General features: G+C 45.1%; 1 protein-coding gene across 4 annotated transcripts in view; it reads right to left on the bottom strand.

The window, feature by feature from the left end:
- Myo16 (myosin XVI) overlaps window positions 1-21,761 on the bottom strand; it is a 606,187-nt gene that overhangs the window by 481,699 nt on the left and 102,727 nt on the right. For 2 of the 4 annotated variants that reach the window (XM_047554577.1, XM_047554576.1), the window contains exon 1: window positions 10,761-10,821. The exons of the other annotated variants lie outside the window; for them this stretch is intronic. In XM_047554577.1, the coding sequence (XP_047410533.1) occupies window positions 10,761-10,788 (28 nt within the window). In that variant the 5' untranslated portion in view covers window positions 10,789-10,821. Of the gene's footprint in view, window positions 1-10,760; window positions 10,822-21,761 lie in introns of those variants that run through there. 4 annotated transcript variants of the gene reach the window in all.

Consider the following 21,761-nt stretch of genomic DNA (forward strand, 5'->3'; position numbering starts at 1 on the left):
CCAGCCGCAGCTCCCGTCTCATCCTCTGGCTTTACAGCACAGTGCAGCCTTGAATTTGCTTTTTCTCCGTGACTATCTGTGGAAAAGGCACGTTGCTTGAACTTTCCACGGTGGCTCCAGAGCATGTTCTGAACGCCTGAGTCAGTTTAAAACTGGAGTGTTTAAGAATTGTTTAAATGGACGGCGTGGTTGCAGGACATTTTCCTTTGGAAAGTCTGTGGTTGGAAGAGATGCTTCAAAGCTCTGCACAGGAGGGCCACCCCACCCGTCATCACAGGCCACCACGTGTCCTGTTCCGGCGTTCATTTACGATGATTTGTGAAGAGCAGTTTACTATGTGTTCAGCCTCCTCCGAATCTGCGTAGGTGTTGTTATTATGAGTTTCATTTTTCAAGCAATGAGAAGATGCCAAAAGATCGAGAACCTTGGTCCCAGCACGTAGCCCACTGTGATTTATTTCAGTCTCACTGTAGATCAGACATGGAGGGACGGATAGATCTGAGTTTTCAAAGACGTGGAGGCAGATGCATACATAACCACCTATCAACGACTTTGATGCAGTATTAGAAACTACCCAAGTATTTCCTATCTTAAAAAATATATAAAGATCGAGCACCACTGTCTCCTCCACCAACTGCCAGATAGCTGCTTTCCTTTCAGCGGCCAGAGCTCACACGTGTCTGGAAGGCTCACGTCCACCCCAGTGGTGCTCAGCACCTGCAGTATGAATTCCACCTCCCCCTGTCCACTGGCGCTGCTTGTGGCCACCTTCTCCAGTGATGTCCTTGTCCATTATGCCAGCGGCTGCTCCCCAGGCACAGGCCACAATCCTGACCACACCTGTCATGGGCTCAGCACCTGCCAGTCAACACAGCTTCCCTCCTGTTCTTGACTGGAGGCCTCACACCTGTTTTCCCACCTGCCTTTCTAAAGTGCTGACCCCAGCTGTCCTGCTGGGGGTGGTTCCCCTCCCACCACACGCACCTTAACAAGACAATACGCTAACGAATCCCCACATCTACTTCAAGCAGACGCCAGAGCCGGAGCTTCCGATCTGCACACATTAGTAAGTACTGGACAGCTCTCCTTGGACATCGTGGAATTTGTCACCTGCCCACCTGTCCTTCCTCCTGCTTCACACATGAAGTGCAGAGGTCACACCAGGTACCTAGGTGCTCAAGAAAAATCCAAGGGCTGGCATTAAATATCTGCTTTCTTCCCTCCGCCATGACTCCTAAATTTGTCCCCAGGCGTGAGGCTCATGGTACTCGATTCTCTCACATTCACCCACTTCCCTCCGTTCTCAGGAGTTGGGAAGTTAGAGGTGGTCACTGAGTCAAACCATGCAGGGAGCTGAGAGAAACGAGAACACAAGAGTGGGTGCCCCGCCCCGGTGACAACAGGGATTGAGACTGCAGCAACGGGGCCAAGGCTCATGAGGGGCTGGACAAGACTCCATGAAGAAGTTTGGAAGCAAAAGTAAGTGGCGCTGAGACATCAGCTTGAGTAGATGAGAACTTTGAAATAAAAGGCAGTATTTAGCTGTCACTTTGGGAAGAATCAACCAAGTGGTTAAAAGCAAAACAAAACAAAATTTTAACGTGGAGAGCCTCGTTTTCACCTCGTTTTCCGAGTGCAGTTGAAACGTGCCCGCTCGTGCCTCGGGGCCTTTGCACTACATCCTCTGCGGCAGACTCTCCCCAGTTCTGCACTTCTCTGACTCCCTCGCTTCAATCACTTGGAAATCATTTATGGAAAGAAAATTTTCTCCACAATGTATTTAAAATGGTTTCTCACCCTTACTCTGCTCCAGGTCACTTATAACTCTTCAGACTCCTTCAATTTTTCATATCAGTTGCTGCTACAGAGAATTTTCTTTTTGTCAATCTGTTGATTTACTTGCTTACTCTTTGTCTTGCTGGCTTTGGGATTCAAGAGAGTAGCCACATGAGCAGCTTGTGAGTGAACGGGTGGGAGGACAGGGCAGAAGGAAACCATGTCGGCACAGTGCAGGTGGGACCCCTGCCTCTTATGACCCCAGAGTGACAGAGTGGGCCAAGCACCGGAAGTGCACAGAGCCTCAACCACCACGCAGCCCAGGGGCAGAGCGTCAGGTGGGATGACGGTCAAGGGAGGACCTGGTGTGGCCCCAGATACGATGACGAGCCTTTCATAACACGTCAGCACCAGCGGTTCACAGAGAACCACGGTCAGACCACGCACATGAGCAGCAGGCATTCCCAAAAGTCTGCAGGAAGTCAAGTGCGTGAGAGCTACACAAACACACATGCAGTTAAAATGGTATCATATTATAACCTAGTCTTCGATTCTGCTTCTGTACTGCACAACTGATGACACCGGAAGGAGGTGTGTGTGTGTAAATATAAATATATACATAGTGCATATGTATATATATATGGCAAGCAGGATGGAAATTCCTCAGAACACTTGGAATGGAGCCACCATTTGACCCAGTTATCCCACTCCTCGGTTTATACCCAAAGGACTTAAAATCAGCATACTACAGTGACACAGCCATATCAGTTTACAGCAGCTCAACTCACAATAGCTAAGCTATGGAACCAACCTAGATGCCCTTCAATAGATGAATGGATAAAGAAAATGTGATATATTACTCAGCCTTAAAGAAGAATGAAATGATGGCATCTGTCAGTAAATGGATGGAGCTGGAGAATATCATGCTAAGCGAAATAAGCCAAACCCAAAACACCAAAGGCTGAACGTTTTCTCTGATATGTGGAAGCTAATTCACAGTAAGGGGTAGGACTAGGGAAGAACAGAGGTGCTTTGGATTAGGTAGAGGCGAGTGAAGGGAGGGGAGGGGGCAGGGGGTAGGAAGGGCAGTAAACGAATCACACATTAACATCCTATGTGCATATATGACTACACTACCAGTGGGATTTTAAATCATGTACAACCAGATGAATGAGAAGTCATACTCAATTTATGTATGCTGTACCAAAATGCATTCTACTGTCATGTATAACTAATTAGAACAAATTTAAAAATCTTTAAAAAGAATAAACCTCACGTGACCAAAAAAAAAAATCAAACAAAAAGATTAAATGTTTCCCTTTTGCAGTACACTTAATGATCTCTTTCTTTTCTTTCTTTCTTTTTTTTTTTTTTTTTTTTCAGTACTGGGTTTTGAACCCAGGGAGCATTCTACCACTGAGATATCCCCAGTCTTTTAATTTACTTTTGATTTTGAGATAGGGTGTCACTAAGCTGCCTAAGCTGGTTTTGAACTTATCCTCCTGCCTCAGCCTCCTGAGTCACTGGGATTAGAGGCATATGCCATTGTGGCTGACATGATTTATATTTTCTCCTCAAATGTATTATGTTTATTGTTCCAGACACATAACTAGTATAGGAGCATCATTTATTCTAATAGTATTTAGTAAAGCCGTGTTGACATCACGTATAACCACGGAATGGGAAGTTACGCTCCCTGTATGTACAATGCCCAGATACGCTCTGCCTGCTGTCATGCATATCTAAAAAGGACAGATAAAAAAGAAAAAAACAGCATCAATAAAAATGATAACACATGCTTTAATTATAGATATAACAGTGTAAAGGTAAGTATCAGTTTTGAGCAGTTTTGTTGAGTGTTGATAATATATTTAATAGTATGTAAGGATGATGACTCTACAGGTCTTATTCTAACATATTTTTTTTTAATTTTAAATTGTTGGGTATGTTTTATAAAACACCCATTTGAGATTTGTTTTTCTTTTAAGAATAGTTGAAATGCACTTAATATTGAATGGGAAAGAAGATATGGGATTATCTAGGAAAATCACGAGACTTAATCAGAGAGGATTGGCCTTATGATACCTCAAAACTCCCAGTAAAGCCAGAGTAAGCAAAACACGTGCCTGGGACTAGACAAATGGATGGAGTGACTAGCCAGAGGCTGGATGCAAGCACAGTGAGGAATTTAAAATGTGACAAAAGTGGAATTTCAACGAAAGTTGCACAAGCAGGAACACAAAGGGGATAAAAGGTGACCCTAGTCTCATGTCCCACATGCACATTAACTTTACAAAGATAAGAATTATCTTTATGAAGATAAAATCAACTTTACAAAGATAAGGATTATCTAGTTTGGAATAAGAAAATTAATCATTTGGCCTTAGGAAAATAGATCTCAGAAAGCATCAAGTACAACCAGAGTCCATGGAAGAAGACAGGCAAACATGGTTTTCTCCACCATCCACAGAAAATTAGTGGCTAATAAGCACCTGAAACAAAGATGAAGGACTGAAGCAGGAACACTGCCGCAGAACACACTTGTCCAGAGAAACCGGAAGATTTCCTTACAGGAAATATCACATAAAAGCAATAAGAAAAATGATTTTAAAAGTCCCATGTAAATAATGAAAACAGATATGAGGAATTAGAGCTATTTAGAAATAGGGAAAGCCTTCACACAAAACAAAACCCCGATGTCCCAGGAAATCACATTTCAGCCCTGGAGCTGCATCCTCAGAAGAGAAAGGCCTTTTCGGGCTGCCAAGGAGACAGGCACGCACGTTCCCCCAGTTCACGGGACTCTGCAATGCTGCAGCTTATCAGAAAGGTGTCCAGCAGCTTCTACAAAACCTAACCAACACAGGCCATTTAATTCAGCATTACTTAAGAGAAATGCAAATCAAAACTACACTAAGATTCCATCTCGCCCCAATTAGAATGGTGATTATTAAGAATACAAGCAACAACAGGTGTTGGCGAGGATGTGGGGAGAAAGGTACAGTCATACATTGCTGGTGGGGCTGAAAATTAGTGCAGCCACTCTGGAAAGCAGTGTGGAGATTCCTTAGAAAACTTGGAATGGAACCACCATTTGACCCAGCTATCCCACTCCTCGGCCTATACCCAAAGGACTTAAAATCAACACACTACAGAGATACAGCCACATCAACGTTCATAGTTGCTCAAATCACAATAGCCAGACTCTGGAATCAACCTAGATGCCCTTCAATTGATGAATGGATAAAGAAACTGTGATATATATATATATATATGTGTATATATATATATATATATATACACACACACACACACAATGGAATATTACTCAGCTATAAAGAATAATGAAATTATGGCATTTGCAGGCAAATGGATGAAATTGGAGAATATCATGTTAAGTGAGATAAGCCAATCTCAAAAATCCAAAAGACGAATGATCTCACTGATAAGCGGATGATGACACATAATGGGGAGTGGGAGGGGGGTAAGGATGGAGGAAGGAGGGACTGTGTAGAGGGAAAAGAGAGGTGGGAGGGGTGGGGGGGGAGGAAAAAATAACGGAATGAATCAAACATCATTACCCTATGTAAATGTATGATTATGCAAATGGTATGCTGTTACTCCATGTACAAACAGAAACAACATGTATCCCATTTGTTTACAATAAAAATAAATTAAAAAAAAAAACAAATGAAATGGAAGTAACACGTTTTGCTGAGGCTGTGGAGAAGGACCCTTGCGCCCCTCTGGTGGTAATATAAAATAGTGTGGCCACTTTGCAAACAGTCTGGTGGTTCCCCACAAACTGAACATAGAACTACCAGGTTACCTAGTGAGTTCACTCCTTGGTAGACACGCCAAAGCACTGAGAACAGTTATTCAAACACTCATACATCAATATTCTTAGCATCGCTATTCACAATAGCCAAAATGTGGAACCAACCCATATGTTCATCAGTGGCTGAATGGGTCAACAAAACACACATAGGATGGAATAATACTCAACCATGAAAAGGGATGAAATGATGGTATGCCATGCTCAAAAGCATTATTCCAGGTGAAAGGAGCTAGATGAACAGGTCACATATTGTATGCTTGCTTTTATACTAAATGGTAGTTTAGGTAAATCCATTAAGACAGCAAGCAGATTAGCAGACGCCAGGGGCTGGGGGCAGGGAGGAGTGAGGAATGACAGCTGAGGAAGTACCATGCTTGCTTTTGGGGTGGTGAAAATGTTTTGGAAATGGAGGTGGGTGGCTGCATAAGTTTGTGAATGTTTGTGATTCCAGTGAAATGTAGAACTGGTGAATTTTAAACAGCCAACTTAAATGGCGAATTTCGTTCTGTGGATTTTACCACAATAAAACAAATCTTTCTTAAAAAAAAAATTCAGCATTACTGCTTTTGTGAGTCAAACCTTTTGTAATATAAGCCAAAATACTTACCTGTAATGTTTTAATATTTATAAAAAAACAGAACACTTTAACAAATGGCTTAATAAATGTGATAGAATATTACACAGTTATCAAGTATCCAAAAAGAACACTTGGATACATTATTTTCGGTCTAAAAAGACGTCCACACTGTTAAGGGAGAAGAGCAGGCATGTAAGAGGACATCTGGGTCCGTGGTACTTATGTATTTAAGAAGACACGGTGTTGTTGGGAGCCACGGAAGTGGATGAGGTCCGCGGAGCCGGGAGGTGTGGAGGCCAACCCTTAAGGAGGAAAGGAGCCAGCAATGGAGGCAGAGGATGTGATCAGTGAAATCAGGGAAATCCAGAGAGCCAGCGAGCACAGGCAGGGGTCAGGTCGGAAGTCAGCTAACAGGTGGTCTCCTGTGCACCCAGTCTTGCCACCTAAAGGTGGTTTGACGTGGCTTCAGGGAGTCGTGAATGGCAGCAAGAATGAAGCCACGGGCAGAGACAGGAGACGTGGGTGGAGACTCGTGGAGGCCCTTGTCCAGGCATGACCGTGATGCCAAAGCAACGGGTGGAATTCAAGGGACTACGAGACCCGTGGAGTCAAGTGATTATGTGAAGGTGGGCATATCGGGTCCCCTAGTCACGCTGATGGAAATGTTGGAAGAGAGACTGGTGACGCAGAAGAGAAAGGGGTTAGCAGAAGAAGGAGGGAAGCCGTTGGGGAGGCAAGAGGGCACAGGTTCCAGGGCATATTGGCCGTTGGTGGGTACAGGTGGGCCACTGGCCATCACAGGAGGAGAGCGGGCAAGGAGGAGCGCACACAGACGTCGCGCAGTCGGTGCTCACCGCACCTGGGACGTTTGTTTTCACACTCTGGGGCGTGAAGGACAGATAAGCGTCTCTAGGCAGGAGCCCTGTGCTTGCCAGGGGGCACGACAGGCATGCAGGAGAGCAGTGCCCACTGCTGGAGACTTGGGATTCTGACTCTAAGATGGAAACATTCTGATGACCTTCAAGATCATCCAGGACAGGCGCGCGGGCAAGCTGGGTTCAGCCTGCAGCAGGTATGGGCCACCTGAGGGAGCTCTGGGAGCAAGACCTGGTGGCTTCAGGGTCACCCCTGCCTGAGAACGGGCAGAGGGCCGGTTCCAGGGGAGAGAGGAAGCAGCAGACCCGTGTGTGCCTAGTGAACGTGCAGCAGCTGCACGGCAGGCGGGTTGGCAGCGAGCAACAGGTGCCGTGGAGGCAGAGCGAACCTGCACTGAGTGGAGGTAGCGTCCTGAGAATGAGGGGCAAGAAGGGAAGGAAGGAGACCCTGCTTGTTATGGACTACATCAAGCTTCCCCAGTTGAATCGTCAGCCGGGAGAACCTTCACTTTCTTCTCCTTTAACCTTCATCCCGTTGCAAACAGTGCTGCTCTGAACCCAGGTGCCCCCAGAGCTGCAGCAGCAGAGGAACAGGTCAGGCAAAGCAGCTGCAAGGCTCTGCTCCCAGGGGCAAGTGCAGCAACCTGACAGATGGACGCTAACCTCTGTTCCTGTTTGCTAAGACAGAGGCAGAAGGGCAGCCCGAGGTCTTGCAGGGCAATAGATTGGGAGCCCACTGCTTCCTGGAGTTCCATTTTCCATTCCTAGGTGTGCTCGGCTGAGCCTTCTGGCCAGGGCCATGTTATCTCTGGCCAGACACAGGACTGAGATGGCCTCTCACAGCACAGCCACCTGAAGACAGTGCTTGGCCATGGAGATAAATGAAACATCTGTCTTTTTGTAGAAGTGGTCTTAAGCTATTTTGCTGTATCCACAATAAATTTCTGTAGTTTAGCTTCTACATTTCTATAGAAAGCACACCAAACCTGCAGAATTCACTCCATTCCCATACAATCAGAAAATGATAAGGATCTAGTCTATTTATTTCTATGAATATCCTCTTACACTGCCTGAAAGTTTTCCTCCTCTAATTGTAAAAGTAAAATATCTCCATTGTAAATAATTTTGAAAATAGAGTGATTTCTGAAAATAATGTAAAGTTATAAGCCAGAAATAACTATAGGTAGATTGACGTGAGACCTTTGGGTATACAGGTGTTTTAACACTGAATCCTGAGCATGTCCCTAGGCTACTGAAAGTTCCTGGTAAATAGTGATTTTGGTTGCCAGACATCTCACGAAAGCCTCCTCTGTCCCACGTGCCACAGAGGATGCTGGGAACACCCACTGCAGAAGTTCTTGTCCCTGTCCTCAAATCCAGCCATTTCCTGCTTTGCTGTCTGACTTAAAAGTGGACATACATGGTGATAAGCCAGAGAGGCAGATAGTAGGGGTGAGGTCATGTGAAGGTCGTTCCTGTGGATTAGCTTCACAGGGACAAGGTCGCCAGCTGGGGCCTCTCATGCCTCAGGAGCCACGGCTAACCCACACACCGTGGTTCTTATCAGTAAACCCTTCTCAGACCACAAAGTCTTGGCTTTTCCTTCGTAAGAGGGTCGCCCTTTAGGATCCAACTGAAGGACTGGGGTTGTGGTTCAGTGGTAGAGTGCTTGCCTGGCATGCATGAGGCCCTGGGTTCAATCCTCAGCACCACGTAAAAATAAAATAGAAGTATTGTGTCCCCCCTACAACTAAAAGAATTTTTTAAAAAAATTTAAAAAGATCCTACGGAGACACATTCTGAGCATGATATGGGATCCCTCAGCTGGCTCAGCCCCAGGGAAACCCACCTTCTGGATGGCTCTGGCACACAATGCCACCCTTCGGAGGAGCCAGCGCTGGGTGAGACTCACACTTCCCTCCCGTCTCACAGGCTTTAGGAAGCAGTGCTTATTTGATAAATTCATCAGGATCAGGAATTTCAGAAAATTCTTTTTGAAAGTATTTGGAACATTTTCTTGTTCTTTCTTTCCTTTTTTTTTTTTTTTTTTTTTTCCGTGGTGCTGGAGATTGAACCCAGGGCCTTGTGCCTCCATTAAATCCACATTAACTTCAGATTTCACCTCTCAGACTGATAATTCTAAGAATGATCTAAAACGCTTCTATTGGTTAGCTATCCTCACTTCTTTTAATTTCCTGTAATTCTGTACTCAAACAATCCAACTCACCAAAAAGTAAGATGAGGTGGGGAAGGGTCGCCTCACCGGCTGGATGACCAAAAGCCCCCACACCTCCCACGTCCTCGTCTCTGTCCCGTTTTGCTTTGCTCCTTGGCTGCTGCCTGCCAGGTGTGTTCATTTTCCCAAGTGAGCGCCCAGGTTCCTTGTGGGGATGATGCAGAGGGTTTTGGGGATTTCCTCTGCAGAGGCACAGACAGGAAAATGATGGCATTGTGTCGATGCAGTAAAACATGAGAAGCGACATGAAAACCAGCCAGGAGCTCTGTCCAGTGTGTGCCACCGAGGTGATGACCTCAAGCTGCACCAGGTGAAAGAACTACTCCGTGACGCTTAAATACACTGCATTTCCCAGCATTTAGTCATCAAAGAGCTCATCTACAAACTTACAAGCTGACCACTGCATTCTTTTGGGAGTTAAAATTGTTCAGCAAGCTAAAAGCATGCTGCTTTTGGCAAGCTAAAGAGTAACATTTTTATCTTCAGTAATTACAGAGTTGTAATTCCTGAATTCGTTCTTCTCCAAAGACAAGAGAAAGTCACATATTTTCTCCTTCATCATTATTCATTGTCCTCTAGGACAAAAACTCAATATTCATTTGAAACATGTGTTCCCTTAACATGTTACCTAGTTTAACATTGCAATGTCCTCTGCCAGCAAAACCTTAATCCTACCAGGAAACCATTTTCTAAAAATGTCATCTGTCACTTTAAGATCATGATATAAATGTACAGAAGTTTTCACAAGTGCGATAGAGGAAAAAAATTAAATCTAGTGAGCCACTTTTGCTGTGAATATGTCTTCCTTCTCATTACCATCCAGAGGGGTCTAGATGCAGGTGTTAGCTAGCTCAGGAAACCCTGCTGACATTCAAGCGCTGAAGAAATCCCCCATGAGCCCATCAGAAAAGCTAACGACAAACTATCTTTCACCAGGTGCACATTAGGGAGAGCACTCAGTACAGAGTCACTGCAAGGTGCACAACCCAAGGACAAAAGTTCACAGTCAAGGGCGACCCTGAAGATCAAGCTGAGGAGCCAGCATCAAAGGCAAGCTGCCGCAGGGAAGCTCTAGTGGAAACATATAACTACATGACTTCAGGCATGTATTCATAATTACATTTTGTGCACTTTGTTAATATGCGCTCACACCCAGAAATATTTTATAGGCTATGTGTTGCTCCCCCCTTTTTCTGTTGCTCTCCATATATTTAAAAAAAAATAGCTAAAGTTTTAAAGATATCTGTACTGTAGCAATTGGATGAATATGGCATCATTTCAGAATCAGATAATTAAAAGGAAATACATTCAGCCTGTAAAATAGCTTTCAGAGTCACCAGTCTCTGTCACTCATCCGGGTGTGGTACTCCACAAGACCTGCTTAAATTTTGGCATCGGCATAAAACAAAGCTTCAAGACGACAAACGACCACATGAGCAAATCGCCAAGCTTACTTACAGCACTTGATAAAATGATAGTGAGACATCTTTCCATCCCAGGCAGGAGGCTTGCTCTGGGTTCCAGCATTCTCTTCTGCTACAACTGTTGTCCCCAAGAATGCATTATTTAAAGTCCTTACTCAGGTGTCACTTCACCGCGAGATGCATTATCGAACCAAGGCTCTGCTCCAGGATCCAGCCAAAGGCTCCGAACTCATTCTCATTCAGCAGCTGGAGTTCACAGAAGCCTCCCGGGTGGGTTCTGAGCCACCGCGCTGCACGTGCTATTGTAGCACCCTTGATTGACAAGCTCCCGGTGCCAGGATCCCGGGAAGAGTCGGCTCTAATTGGTGCTCACCCGCGGCCACAGCCTGCCGCCCGCCCCGCGCAGAGGTGTGCTGCAGTGCGGCCCTGCCGTCCTGCCTGTTAATGGCTTTGCAATAGCTTTCAGATGGCAGCAAACTAAGCTGATGAGGAGGCGGGAGGTAAGCCGCCGAGCCAGGGATCCTCCATCGTATTTGTGCTCACTGTCCATCAGCCAAACATGACCAGATTCTCCGCTGGTGGCAAAGCTGATTATTTTTAGTTGCCACCAGTTGCTGTGTGTGAACAGGAAATTGACAGCAAGAGCTCAAAATAACCAGCTCAGAATCGAGATCCTCTGATCGGCCCCTAGAGATGAAGAAGCTGCATTATGCTTCACAACACATCTTTTTTGGTTATCTATGCAGAATGCAAAACTTAAATTAGCTTTTGGTCTGCATAGCTTTAAAATTTAGAATTTTGCTAATTCTGCAGGCTGCAATGAATTTAACAGTAAAACCTTAAGGGAGTGAAAGAAGTCTGACTGAATTGAAATCAGAAAGAAGAATGACTTTGACATTTGCCAGTAATGAATGGATCTGGAGACTATCATACTAAGTGAAATAAGCCAATCCCTAAAAACCCAAGGTTGCATGTTCCTTCTGATATGTGGAAACTAACCCACAATAAGGGGGTAGAGGGGAAGATTAGAAGTTCAGTGAATTAGACAAAGGGGAATGAAGGGAAGGGAAAGGGGATAGGAGAAATAAAGTGGAATGAATCTGACATAACTTTCCTATGTACATATATGAATACACATAGGGAACCTGACTGTGTGTACATTCACACAACTGGGTCCTAATTAGAACAAGATATTCCATGGTTGTATAATTACTGCTGTCATGTATAACTAAAAAGAACCAAAAAAAATTTTTTAATTGTTTAAATTTTAAAAACTCAACACAGTTTAAAAGTCATTTCAAGTAGTGCTATTTGTCAAGTATTTGTGTTTCTAATATTATCTGAAAATCGCTGATGTCAAAGTAAATTACTCTATGTAACAGCAAAAAAAAGAAAGAAATACACGTTCTTCAAAGGTCTATTGTAATAAATAAAAATACCATGTTTACTTTGTAATATAAGGAAATAGCCTTGTTAATCAAACAAAAAAGTCACATTTAACGTACTTGTAAATGCAAAATTGTGAGTTCTTTTTTCAAATTGAAACATTATTATGATGATCTCTTAAGGTAAGTTAGTGTAGTCAAGAATTCGTGTTTCGGATTTTGAAGCCATTGAAAAGGTAAAAGTGAATGATTTGTCAAACATTCATATCATTTTTAGTAGAAACATAAATTTGGATTCCCTTACTAAGTAAAACACAAAAAGCAGTGATTCTATTAAAAAAGATTATAAAACTCAAATCTGTGTGGCCAAGAGTCATGACAACTCACTAAATGGCCTTCTGGACATTTTAATATTAAAAGAACAAGATCCAAGTTTCTACCATCACAGTTCAAATCCAGGTTGTGCCACTAACCAGAGCATCGCATGGACTTCCTGGACCCTGCATTTCCTCATCTAAGCACATAAGTGTAATTTCTCATGCTCATTCTATAGGTTGGAAATAAAGCATGAGAAAATTATAGTTTATATCATTGGTATCAATGAAAAGTCACCCTTAAAGCTAACAGGAAACTCATGTGACCCTCATGCACACTGCACCTGGCTTTCCCAGGAACTAGGATGAGGGTGTACAACCTTCTCCAGTAATGCCGACCCTCACTTATTTATTCTTCCCACAATCAGTTATTAAAGTTGTTGTCATACAAGTCACCATGATGAGCACCTTTCAGGAATGAAAATACAGCCTAAGTTTATGCATTGTCTCAAACAGCCTTTAAATAAACCTACTTTTAAGGTATCCGTGTATGTTGTGTAATGTTCCAACTGACCCGACAGAGACCAGTCCGTGTCTATCATGCAATGCGTTACCCTATTATCCTCCTAATCAGAACAGACCTTCACGGGCTTGACCTTCACTAAGGGAGTGCATGTGGCGCTGTCCAGGGTCCTCTGACGAGGGTCCTTCCCACAGATGTTCCCCCTTCCCCTCTTGGCACAGCCGGATGCGTGCATGCTGTCTGCACCCCACCCTCTTCCCGAGCTGCTTGGGTTTCTGCTGGTTGCCTTCTCCGCACAGGCTGCCCAGCACACGTGTCCACAGCTGAGTCCTGGGACACCATTCACCCCCCTTTTTTGTTTTTAACCAGGGAATGAACCCAGGGGTGCTTGACCATGGGCCACATTCCAGCCTTTTTTATATTTTATTTACAGATAGGGTCGCATTCATTAAGTTGCTCTGGGCCTCGCTGAATCGCTGAGGCTGTCTTTGTACTCGTGATCCTCCTGCCTCAGCCTTGGGAGCGTCTGGGATGGCTGGTGTATGCCAAGGAGCCCCGCCCATTCACTCTCTGGAGTGAGACCTGTAAGACTCAGAGGAGCACGGTGCACACGAGGGAAAATGTGGCATCGATCATATGGCTGGTGTGAGCCCTAAAGCCCCGTTATAAATGACTTACGCCACCTCTGCTGAGAACCCTCACAGTACCTGGGGGAGAAACGTCACTTCCCATACTCCCAGGGCTCGCTAACCAGAGACTTGACTTCTCACTTCCTCTTTTATTCTGTAAGCATCTGGCAAGCCATTGTTATGGGTAAAAGAAGCACCTATGACTCGTCCCTGCCCTCAAGTGCTCGTACCTGGTGACGTGCAGAATCCGAATCAGAAATGGAACTGGGATGGCCCAGCAGAGCATATTGGGACTCACAGACGGGAAATGCAGGCCCCTGAGGCCCCACGGGCACACCGCCAGATCCACGGAGGCCTTAAAGGAGGGGGACTAGGACATGCACTTGCAGAACACGCTTCACACGTGTGGCCTGTGTTCACCCGGCTTCCACACAGAGGCCTGGCGCGTCCTGCTCAGTGGAAACCACGAACACGTGTTCTGAACACTGGCTGAACTACGCTGCCCACAAGGAAATGCAGCTCCATTTTTTTCAACATTACGAAACAAAAACTTGTCTCTAAGGTGGGAATTACTAATGAGGGGAAATAGACTGTCTCCATTAACGTTGCTTCCTTCATAAAATAGGGAAAATTGGTAATTTTACACTGATTAAAACGCCTTGATTCATGCCCATCCCTAAGAAACTCAGCTCAACCACATCAATCATTTTGGAGCTCCTCAAAATCCTATACTTCAAATATAATATCAGAATTAATGATAGCACAATGAAAAGCTGAGCCGGAAAAGATATATTGTTAGCAATTTATCTATTTTGAAGAATTGGTCATTAAGTACAAAATTAAATCCATACATTTGAAAGAAAGGGTTGTTTTTCATTGCCAGAAAACTTACCAACTAATAAAGCACCACTATATTATTATTTTTCAGGTTTATTAAAATGCACTATTGTTCTCACTGAAAATGTCACACATAATATTTCTAAGGCAATTTTGAATTGTCAAGAATCTTCTTTTCCTTTTTAAACACAAACAGCTGCTAACTAGTCACAGTATTTCTGATAAAAACGTGATTTTTTTCTTTCAAATGTTAGCATTATTATCCACCAGATTTTTTTCAAATAAGGCTGAATTATTTCCCAACTTAAAAAAAAAAAAAAACCATGAAAGTGTAATAATTTTAGTCAGAGACAAGTACTTTTAAAATCACACGTTTGCTTAGTAAACATGCGTTCACATACCCCAGGTGAGACACTACTTGACAGTCTCATTTAGAGCCTGGTTGGGATTTGTATGACACACGGGTCCACTATGCCAGTCTTTTGATGGATAATTCCTAAATCTAATAGTCTCCACATTTTTACACCTTATTAAATGATGGGATTAAAACTGAAAGTCTCACACATCACCAGCAGTAGGGTGCACAAACAAGGTAGACTACAATAAAAATTCCAAATGCAGAAGTAAATCGCACAGAGATTTTCTGTAATGCAAATTCAAGCTCTGTGACAAGGCGTCCTAGCCTCTGCCCTGAGAACAGATTGCAGCTCAACACGTTAGACTCTGATGAAGAAAATCCCCCCAAGTTTAGGAACCTCATGCAGGGGCGACCCCATCACAGTGGCTGGGAAGTCCGTGTGTACTACTCCCTGTCACGCGGTTGACCACTTCCAGGTGGATGGTGTGGAGATCCCTCCTGAGAACATGACCCTGGTCTAATGATTCAGGGTCCTGTGAGGCCTAGCGAGCCCTTTTCTGAAAGCAGCAGAGAAGGCATGACCTGAGTTGTCAAAAAGAAAAATGCACAAGTCAACTCAGCTCTTGCTGTAAAACGGGCTTCCCTGGTTCATTGAGTGCCTTGGGACCAGGTCCAGCCTGCCTCATTTGACTGGCAGATTCCTGCCTTTCTGGTTAAAGCAGGGTGTCCTCTCTGCATCACAGAGCACTAACCCAGCTCTCCTGCCTAAAAATGAAGGTGCTGCGTATGAGCCAGAAAATACTCATCATCATTTATTCTGGTATTTTCGTAGAATAGCAATAACAATTTCATCGAACACAATTTTTAAATTGCTCCACAAAAGACTGAAGATTGCTCTTCATGTCACATTATATAGAACAATATAATAAAATAAGCACACATGTGCACTGTTATGTTATAGGGGAACACAGTCACACTCACGGGCTGTGACAGATGCTCTAATTACTCCTTATGGGCATCTGCTCACCCACTTTCCTTTGGGGATATTTTTCCCTAATCAAAATGAAATGTTTTGAATTTTCGTGAATACCAATTAAATTATCTCGGAAAGAACATTTGTGAAGCATTTGCAAAGTGTTTCATTCGAATGCCAAAAGCCACTTTGAAGCCTCTCTGGCAAGTGTTTGAATACCCAGGAAGACCCTCCGGTTTCCAGATGTGTCTCCCGTCACTGAAGCCTGAACCGAGCGAGTTTGCCTCTCTGAATTGGATGAGGTTCGGCAGGGTTGGTCAGGAGTGAACACAGCTTGGTGTGCATGTGTGTAGCCTGGGCACGTGGAAGCACATGGACAGACCAGTGTTCTATGCCTTGTTCCCAGATCACCCTGAGGAAGTCAAGAGCTTTCTGTAGCTGACAGTGTGGACAATACCACGTGCAGGTCAGCCAGGGCCCAGGTGAGAGAGTTGAGCTAGCAGCTCATGCAATCGGACCAACCCACATCCTGAAGTTCACACCTGATATGACTGTGATCACCTAAGAATAATGTTCCTTCTCCTGAAAAGAGAGAAATTGCCCAGTGGTTACATGTGGCCCCTCCATCATACTTCCTGATTCTTATACATTGGTCTCAACGCCCCCTGCCCGTGCCCCTTAGCTGAATCATGTCCTCTCACGATCTCATCATCCATCACTTACCACATATGCACAGGGCGCTTATTCAACTCTCATGTGTTATTCAAAATTCCCCTATCTCTTGCCCTGCACAAAACACAACTCGAAGTGGGTCTAAGACTTAGGCACTAGAACAGAGACCCTGCACCTAAGAGAAGAAAAAGTAAGCCCAAATCTTCCCCATGTCAGCCTAGTATCCGATTTCTGTAACAAGATTCCTCAAGCGCAAGAAGTAAAATCAAGAATCAATAAATGGATCACATTGGTCATGCAGTCATGTATGTACATGAGCTAATAATCCTACAATAAGTGCAATCAGAAAAATGAGAAATTACACTCCGTTTATGTATGCTTTACCAAAATGTATGAATACATTCTACTGTCATGTACAACTAATTAGAACAAGTGCAAAAATTTTAAAAAAAGAATCAATAAATGGGATGGATTCAAACTAAAAAGTTTTCTTCAGCAAAGGAAACAATCAATAACATGAAGAAAGAGTCTACAGAATGGGAGAAAGTCTCTACCACATGGACCTCAGATAGATCATTAATCTCCAGAATATGTAAAGAACTCAAAGAACTTAACACCAAAAAAACAAATAACCCAATCAATAAATGGGCTAAGGAACTGAATAGACACTTCACAGAAGAAGACATACAATCAATCAAAAAAATATGAAAAAATGTTCAACATCTAGCAATCTAAGAAATGCAAATCAAAACTACTCTAAGATTTCATCTCACTCCAGTCAGAATGGCAATTATCAAGAATACAAGCAACAATAAATGTTGGTGAAGATGTGGGGAAAAAGGTACACTCATACATCACTGGTGGAATTGCAATTTAGTGCAACCATTATGGGAATCAGTATGGAGATGCCTCAGAAAACTTGGAATGGAACCACCATTTGACCCAGTTATCCCACTCCTCGGTTTATACTCAAAGGACTTCAAATCAGCATACTACAGTGATGCAGCCACATCAATGTTTATAGCAGCTCAACTCACAATAGCTAAACTATGGAACCAATCTAGATGCCCTTCAATAGATGAATAGATAAAGAAAATGTGGTACATATACACAACGGACTATTATTCAGCCTTAAAGAGGAATGTAATGATGGCATAAGCTGGAAAATGGATAGAGCTGGAGAATATCATGCTAAGTGAAATAAGCCAGTTCCCCAAAACCAAAGGCCAAATGTTTTCTCTGATATGCAGACGCTAATTCACAATAAGTGGAGCGGGCTAGGGAAGAATAGAGGTACTTGGATTGGGTGGAGGAGAGGGAAGGGAGGGGAGAGGCATGTGGGAGGAGGGAGAGCAGAATGCATCTGACATTCCGACCCCATGTGCATAGCTGCCTACAGGACGGGTGTGATTCGACATCATGTACCACCAGAAGATTGAGAAGTCCTACTCCATTCACATACTGTGTGTCCGAGTGCGTTCTACTCTCAGGTATAACTAATCAGAACAAATTTTGAAAAAGATACAAAAGAATTTCACCTCAAGCCCATTTAACCGACAACCTCCTGTCCGTGACTGTGGCTTAAATTCAGCGAGTCTTCTCCACGTGCTGTGCGGCCTTGGCAGCCCTCTGCAGCCTTCCCAGAGGCGTGCCCAGTTGTTCAAGGCTGACACCCTCACTTCTCCTGCGTCCCCCAGGTGCACGGCACCGGTGAACACTCGGGCCACAGTGAGCACCCGGGCTGCAGGATGGCCCTCAAGCCTCCTCTGACACTGTCTCAGGAGGGTGTTCCTAACGCAGGGCTCCAGTACCTGGCCAAGGTTCCTGTTCTGGAGAGGACAGAGGGAGTGGGAGGTGCAGCCTTCAGGGGCCGTGGCGCCAGCAGAGGTCCTTTGCAAGGTTTCCAGGACAGGTCCTTCAGAATGGCCCACAGAAAGACTTGAGGCAGGTCGACTTCCCTCTTTTAAACAAATCCCGAGTTGCAGATTCCCCTTTGGGCTACAATGGACCAACTGTGGCCTCTAGAGAGGTCCCTAAAATTTAAAAAAGCTCAAGAGATCTAGACAAAGAAACTCAGTGCAATGTCCAGACTCACAAAGGATATTGAATTATTTCCCCAAATTAAAGTCCAAAGTTTTTTGGGTCAATCAGAATGGTACTCATTGCCGGGATTTAGTTATCCACACACATCTTCTCGTATCTGGGTAGTTGGGCTGAGAGGTCAAAGGCACTGCCGCCTTGGTTGGTGGCAGAGGAGAGGCGCCTTGGGAGACAGAGCGCAGCTCCGTGCAGAGGTGGAGAGACACTCGGGACTCGTTGCGTTTCAGAGGGATGAAGCCGGTGCGTTTCTCCCCCCTCTCCCCTTCTCAGTGGTGGACGGCAGATGTGCCAACAACCTGACGGATCGTAGAGTCCTCTGATTTGGTGGCACCTCTCCCGTGTCTCAGTCCTAGTACTCCCAGCAGGGCAATCTGGGGCTTTCCTGCATGGTTCTGCAAGGCCCGGGGGCTGGAAACAGAGCCAGCCCCCTCTAAGCACACAGTGGACTTTGCTCTGACCCTTGACCCTGCCCTGGACGAGCTGGGGGCCTGGGGGATGGTGCACGTCCTCGTCACCACGGTCCGCTGGGTGGCCTTCCTTATCCTCACAGCAGTGCACTTCACAGCATGTGAACCCGCACCTGCCACTCCCTGAAAGCTGGGTTACCTGTTTAAATTTCAAACCCTCAGAGAAAGAAGAGAAGCCATCATGCTCACCAGGCAGGGTCCCACCACAGGCCAGGCACACAGCCAGTGCCCTTCCAACCGTTTCTTAAACATTTCTGCACTGTTTTCTTTATATTATGGAAAATATTTCTTATTTTATTGAACACATCACCACCCTTGGTACAACTTCACAAGTACTAACGGTTAGGAAACTCCATTCAGAATAAATATTTAGTGCCTTGTATTTTATCAGGAAGGAGCTAAACAATAACTGAGCAATACGGAGTTCCATCAGGGCTGGCTGCTGGGTGGTAGCTCTAGGGTAGTAATCAATGAGGCCCAGACCCGACTCTGCTGAGCTTCGGGATCAGGCTCCAGGAAATGAGTCTCAGGAGGACTACGGCAGGACGCACGGCCCTGTGGGCAGATGAGCAGACCTCCTGGGTTTGGAGCGTGTTTTTGAAGAAGGAATCCCCAGGGAACACCCGCGGTGAGACGGAATCAGGGAGAGGAGGCCACAGAGGCTTCGGAGGAGGGTTCTGATGTCCTCCTGGGGAAGCTGGCCTGACTCAGGAAGCACCTGGAGTGGCCAGGTGAGGGGTCCCAGGGTAGCAGGAAGCCAGGCTCGGGCTAGGTGGGCGGGCTCCATTACTTCTCCTGGGTCATAAAGGCTCAGGGAGATCTTACTGCAGGGAAGAGATGTGACTAGATCTGCAGCTTCCCAAGGTCACTATAACCACAGGAAGTGATCGTAGCAGCAGGGGGAAGGCGTGTGGGTTCATGCTGAGGCCATCCAGCGAGAAATGGGGAGAAGCAGTCCAGCCCATCTCCACCCAGACTCCCCTCCCCGGATTCCTGTCTCCTTCGTCCCCCTCTCCTTTCAGACTCTCCGTCCCCAGTGTCCTCATAACTCAGACCTGGTTTGAGCCAACGTGCTAGTGTGTTGGTGAGCCCGATGCCACCAATCTTTGAACTCTCTCTTCCCTTTCGCTGGCTCTGCCCACAGGCTGCAGAAGGGATAGGACTAGAAGTCCCCAGACGGACGCTCCAGTACTCCTCATCTTCGCTTCCCCTCTTCCTCAGCTCAGCCTGGTTCCAGTCTCAAACCTCAGAACAGCCCGAAACTCAGGTACTCAAAGAACAGATGTATATGCTGATTCCCTTTAGCACGTTCAGAACAAATATTCAGGTTAGTTATTTTTAAGTGAGGAAAGTATAAATAAGCTTCCGAGTGAAGAGTTCTGGGAAGCAATTTCAAATTTTCTTAAGGTTTGACTTTACAGGGCAAACAGCAAGCACTTGTCACCACCAGCCACTTTTCAAATCTCTTGGTAAGTACCACTGACCCTGGTGAGAGGGCAGGGTGGCCCAGCAGCCACTACTACCTTTTGTAACAATTGAGGCACAAACTCAGCAAGACATCCAGGGTCACTCAGCCATGAGAGTGTGAGATGGGACTCACAGGACACTCAGGCCACAGAGGCCAGCACGGCCGTGGTTGGTCCCACCTCCCCTCCATGATGCCACCATGTTTTAAAGTTTATTTTTAGATTCTGAGCATGGCTTGCACCTCAACCCCTAGCTGTGCTCTTCTGCTGGTGCGTTCCTCTCTGCCTTCTCCCTCTTCCTCCTGTGCGTGAGGGGCGTCACCCTACGTGCAATGCACATGAAAGGGGGAGGGGCAAGAAGAGGAAGCTACGCACAGAAGAGGTACAGCGGGCAGCGGGAGCTGCTAGGAGGAGGTAGGGCCGAAGGTGCGAGGGCTAAGGGTGGGTTCCACCTCCCCTGCCCCACCCATCCTCCTGGGCTGCGCGGCTGCTCTGAATTGCTGCAGTGACGCCTCCTGATTCTGCGTCCTAATTTGGGTTATTTATGTCCCGTGGGTTCTCCTCTCAAAATGCCGACAGGATGCTCACAGCATGATGCTCACTCTGCACCCTAAAGCATCCATCAAGGCCGACGTGGCCACACAGCCAGTCTACAGGGATGTGAGGAGAAGGAAGGGTTGGAGGAGGGGTATGGATGGGAAGCAAGACCTGATCAAGGAGAGGGGGGTGCATTTTTATACGTGGGATTCAAGGAGGTAGAGAGGGACGGAATTTTAGATTCTGATGAAGCAGCAAAGCAGTAGCAATTTAGTACCATTTTTTAGCATGTTAACATATTAAGACCACTAACAACTATATCTAACTTGTTATTATAAGAGTTATTTCTTGATAAGCACAGAGGACACCGATGTACATCTCCGGATCTGGATGACAGGTGTTAATTAAGTGACTTTAGGCAGGATACAGTGCAATGACTTGTGAAGAAATATCACCAAAATAAAAATCCCACATGAACCTGATGGGGGATATTTTGAGAGTGTCAAATTCATGACTTCATTCATTTACATGAAGTTCAAGAATAAGATTTATGATGCTAGATGTTAGAAAAGCAGACTTTTGACAGAAAACAGTCACGAGGGAGATTTCAGGAATAAGGGAATGGTTTGTATTCTGATCTGTGTGGCCATCAACAGGCATAAATATAGATATGTAAACAATTGTTGAGTAGTGCTTGTAAGATGTGTGCACTCTATGGCCTGCAAATTCCATCTATTCGTAAGTGCTATAGAAGGTGATACCGTTGCTAACACA

Source organism: Sciurus carolinensis, chromosome 5 (assembly GCF_902686445.1).
Source record: "Sciurus carolinensis chromosome 5, mSciCar1.2, whole genome shotgun sequence".
NCBI lineage: Eukaryota > Metazoa > Chordata > Mammalia > Rodentia > Sciuridae > Sciurus > Sciurus carolinensis.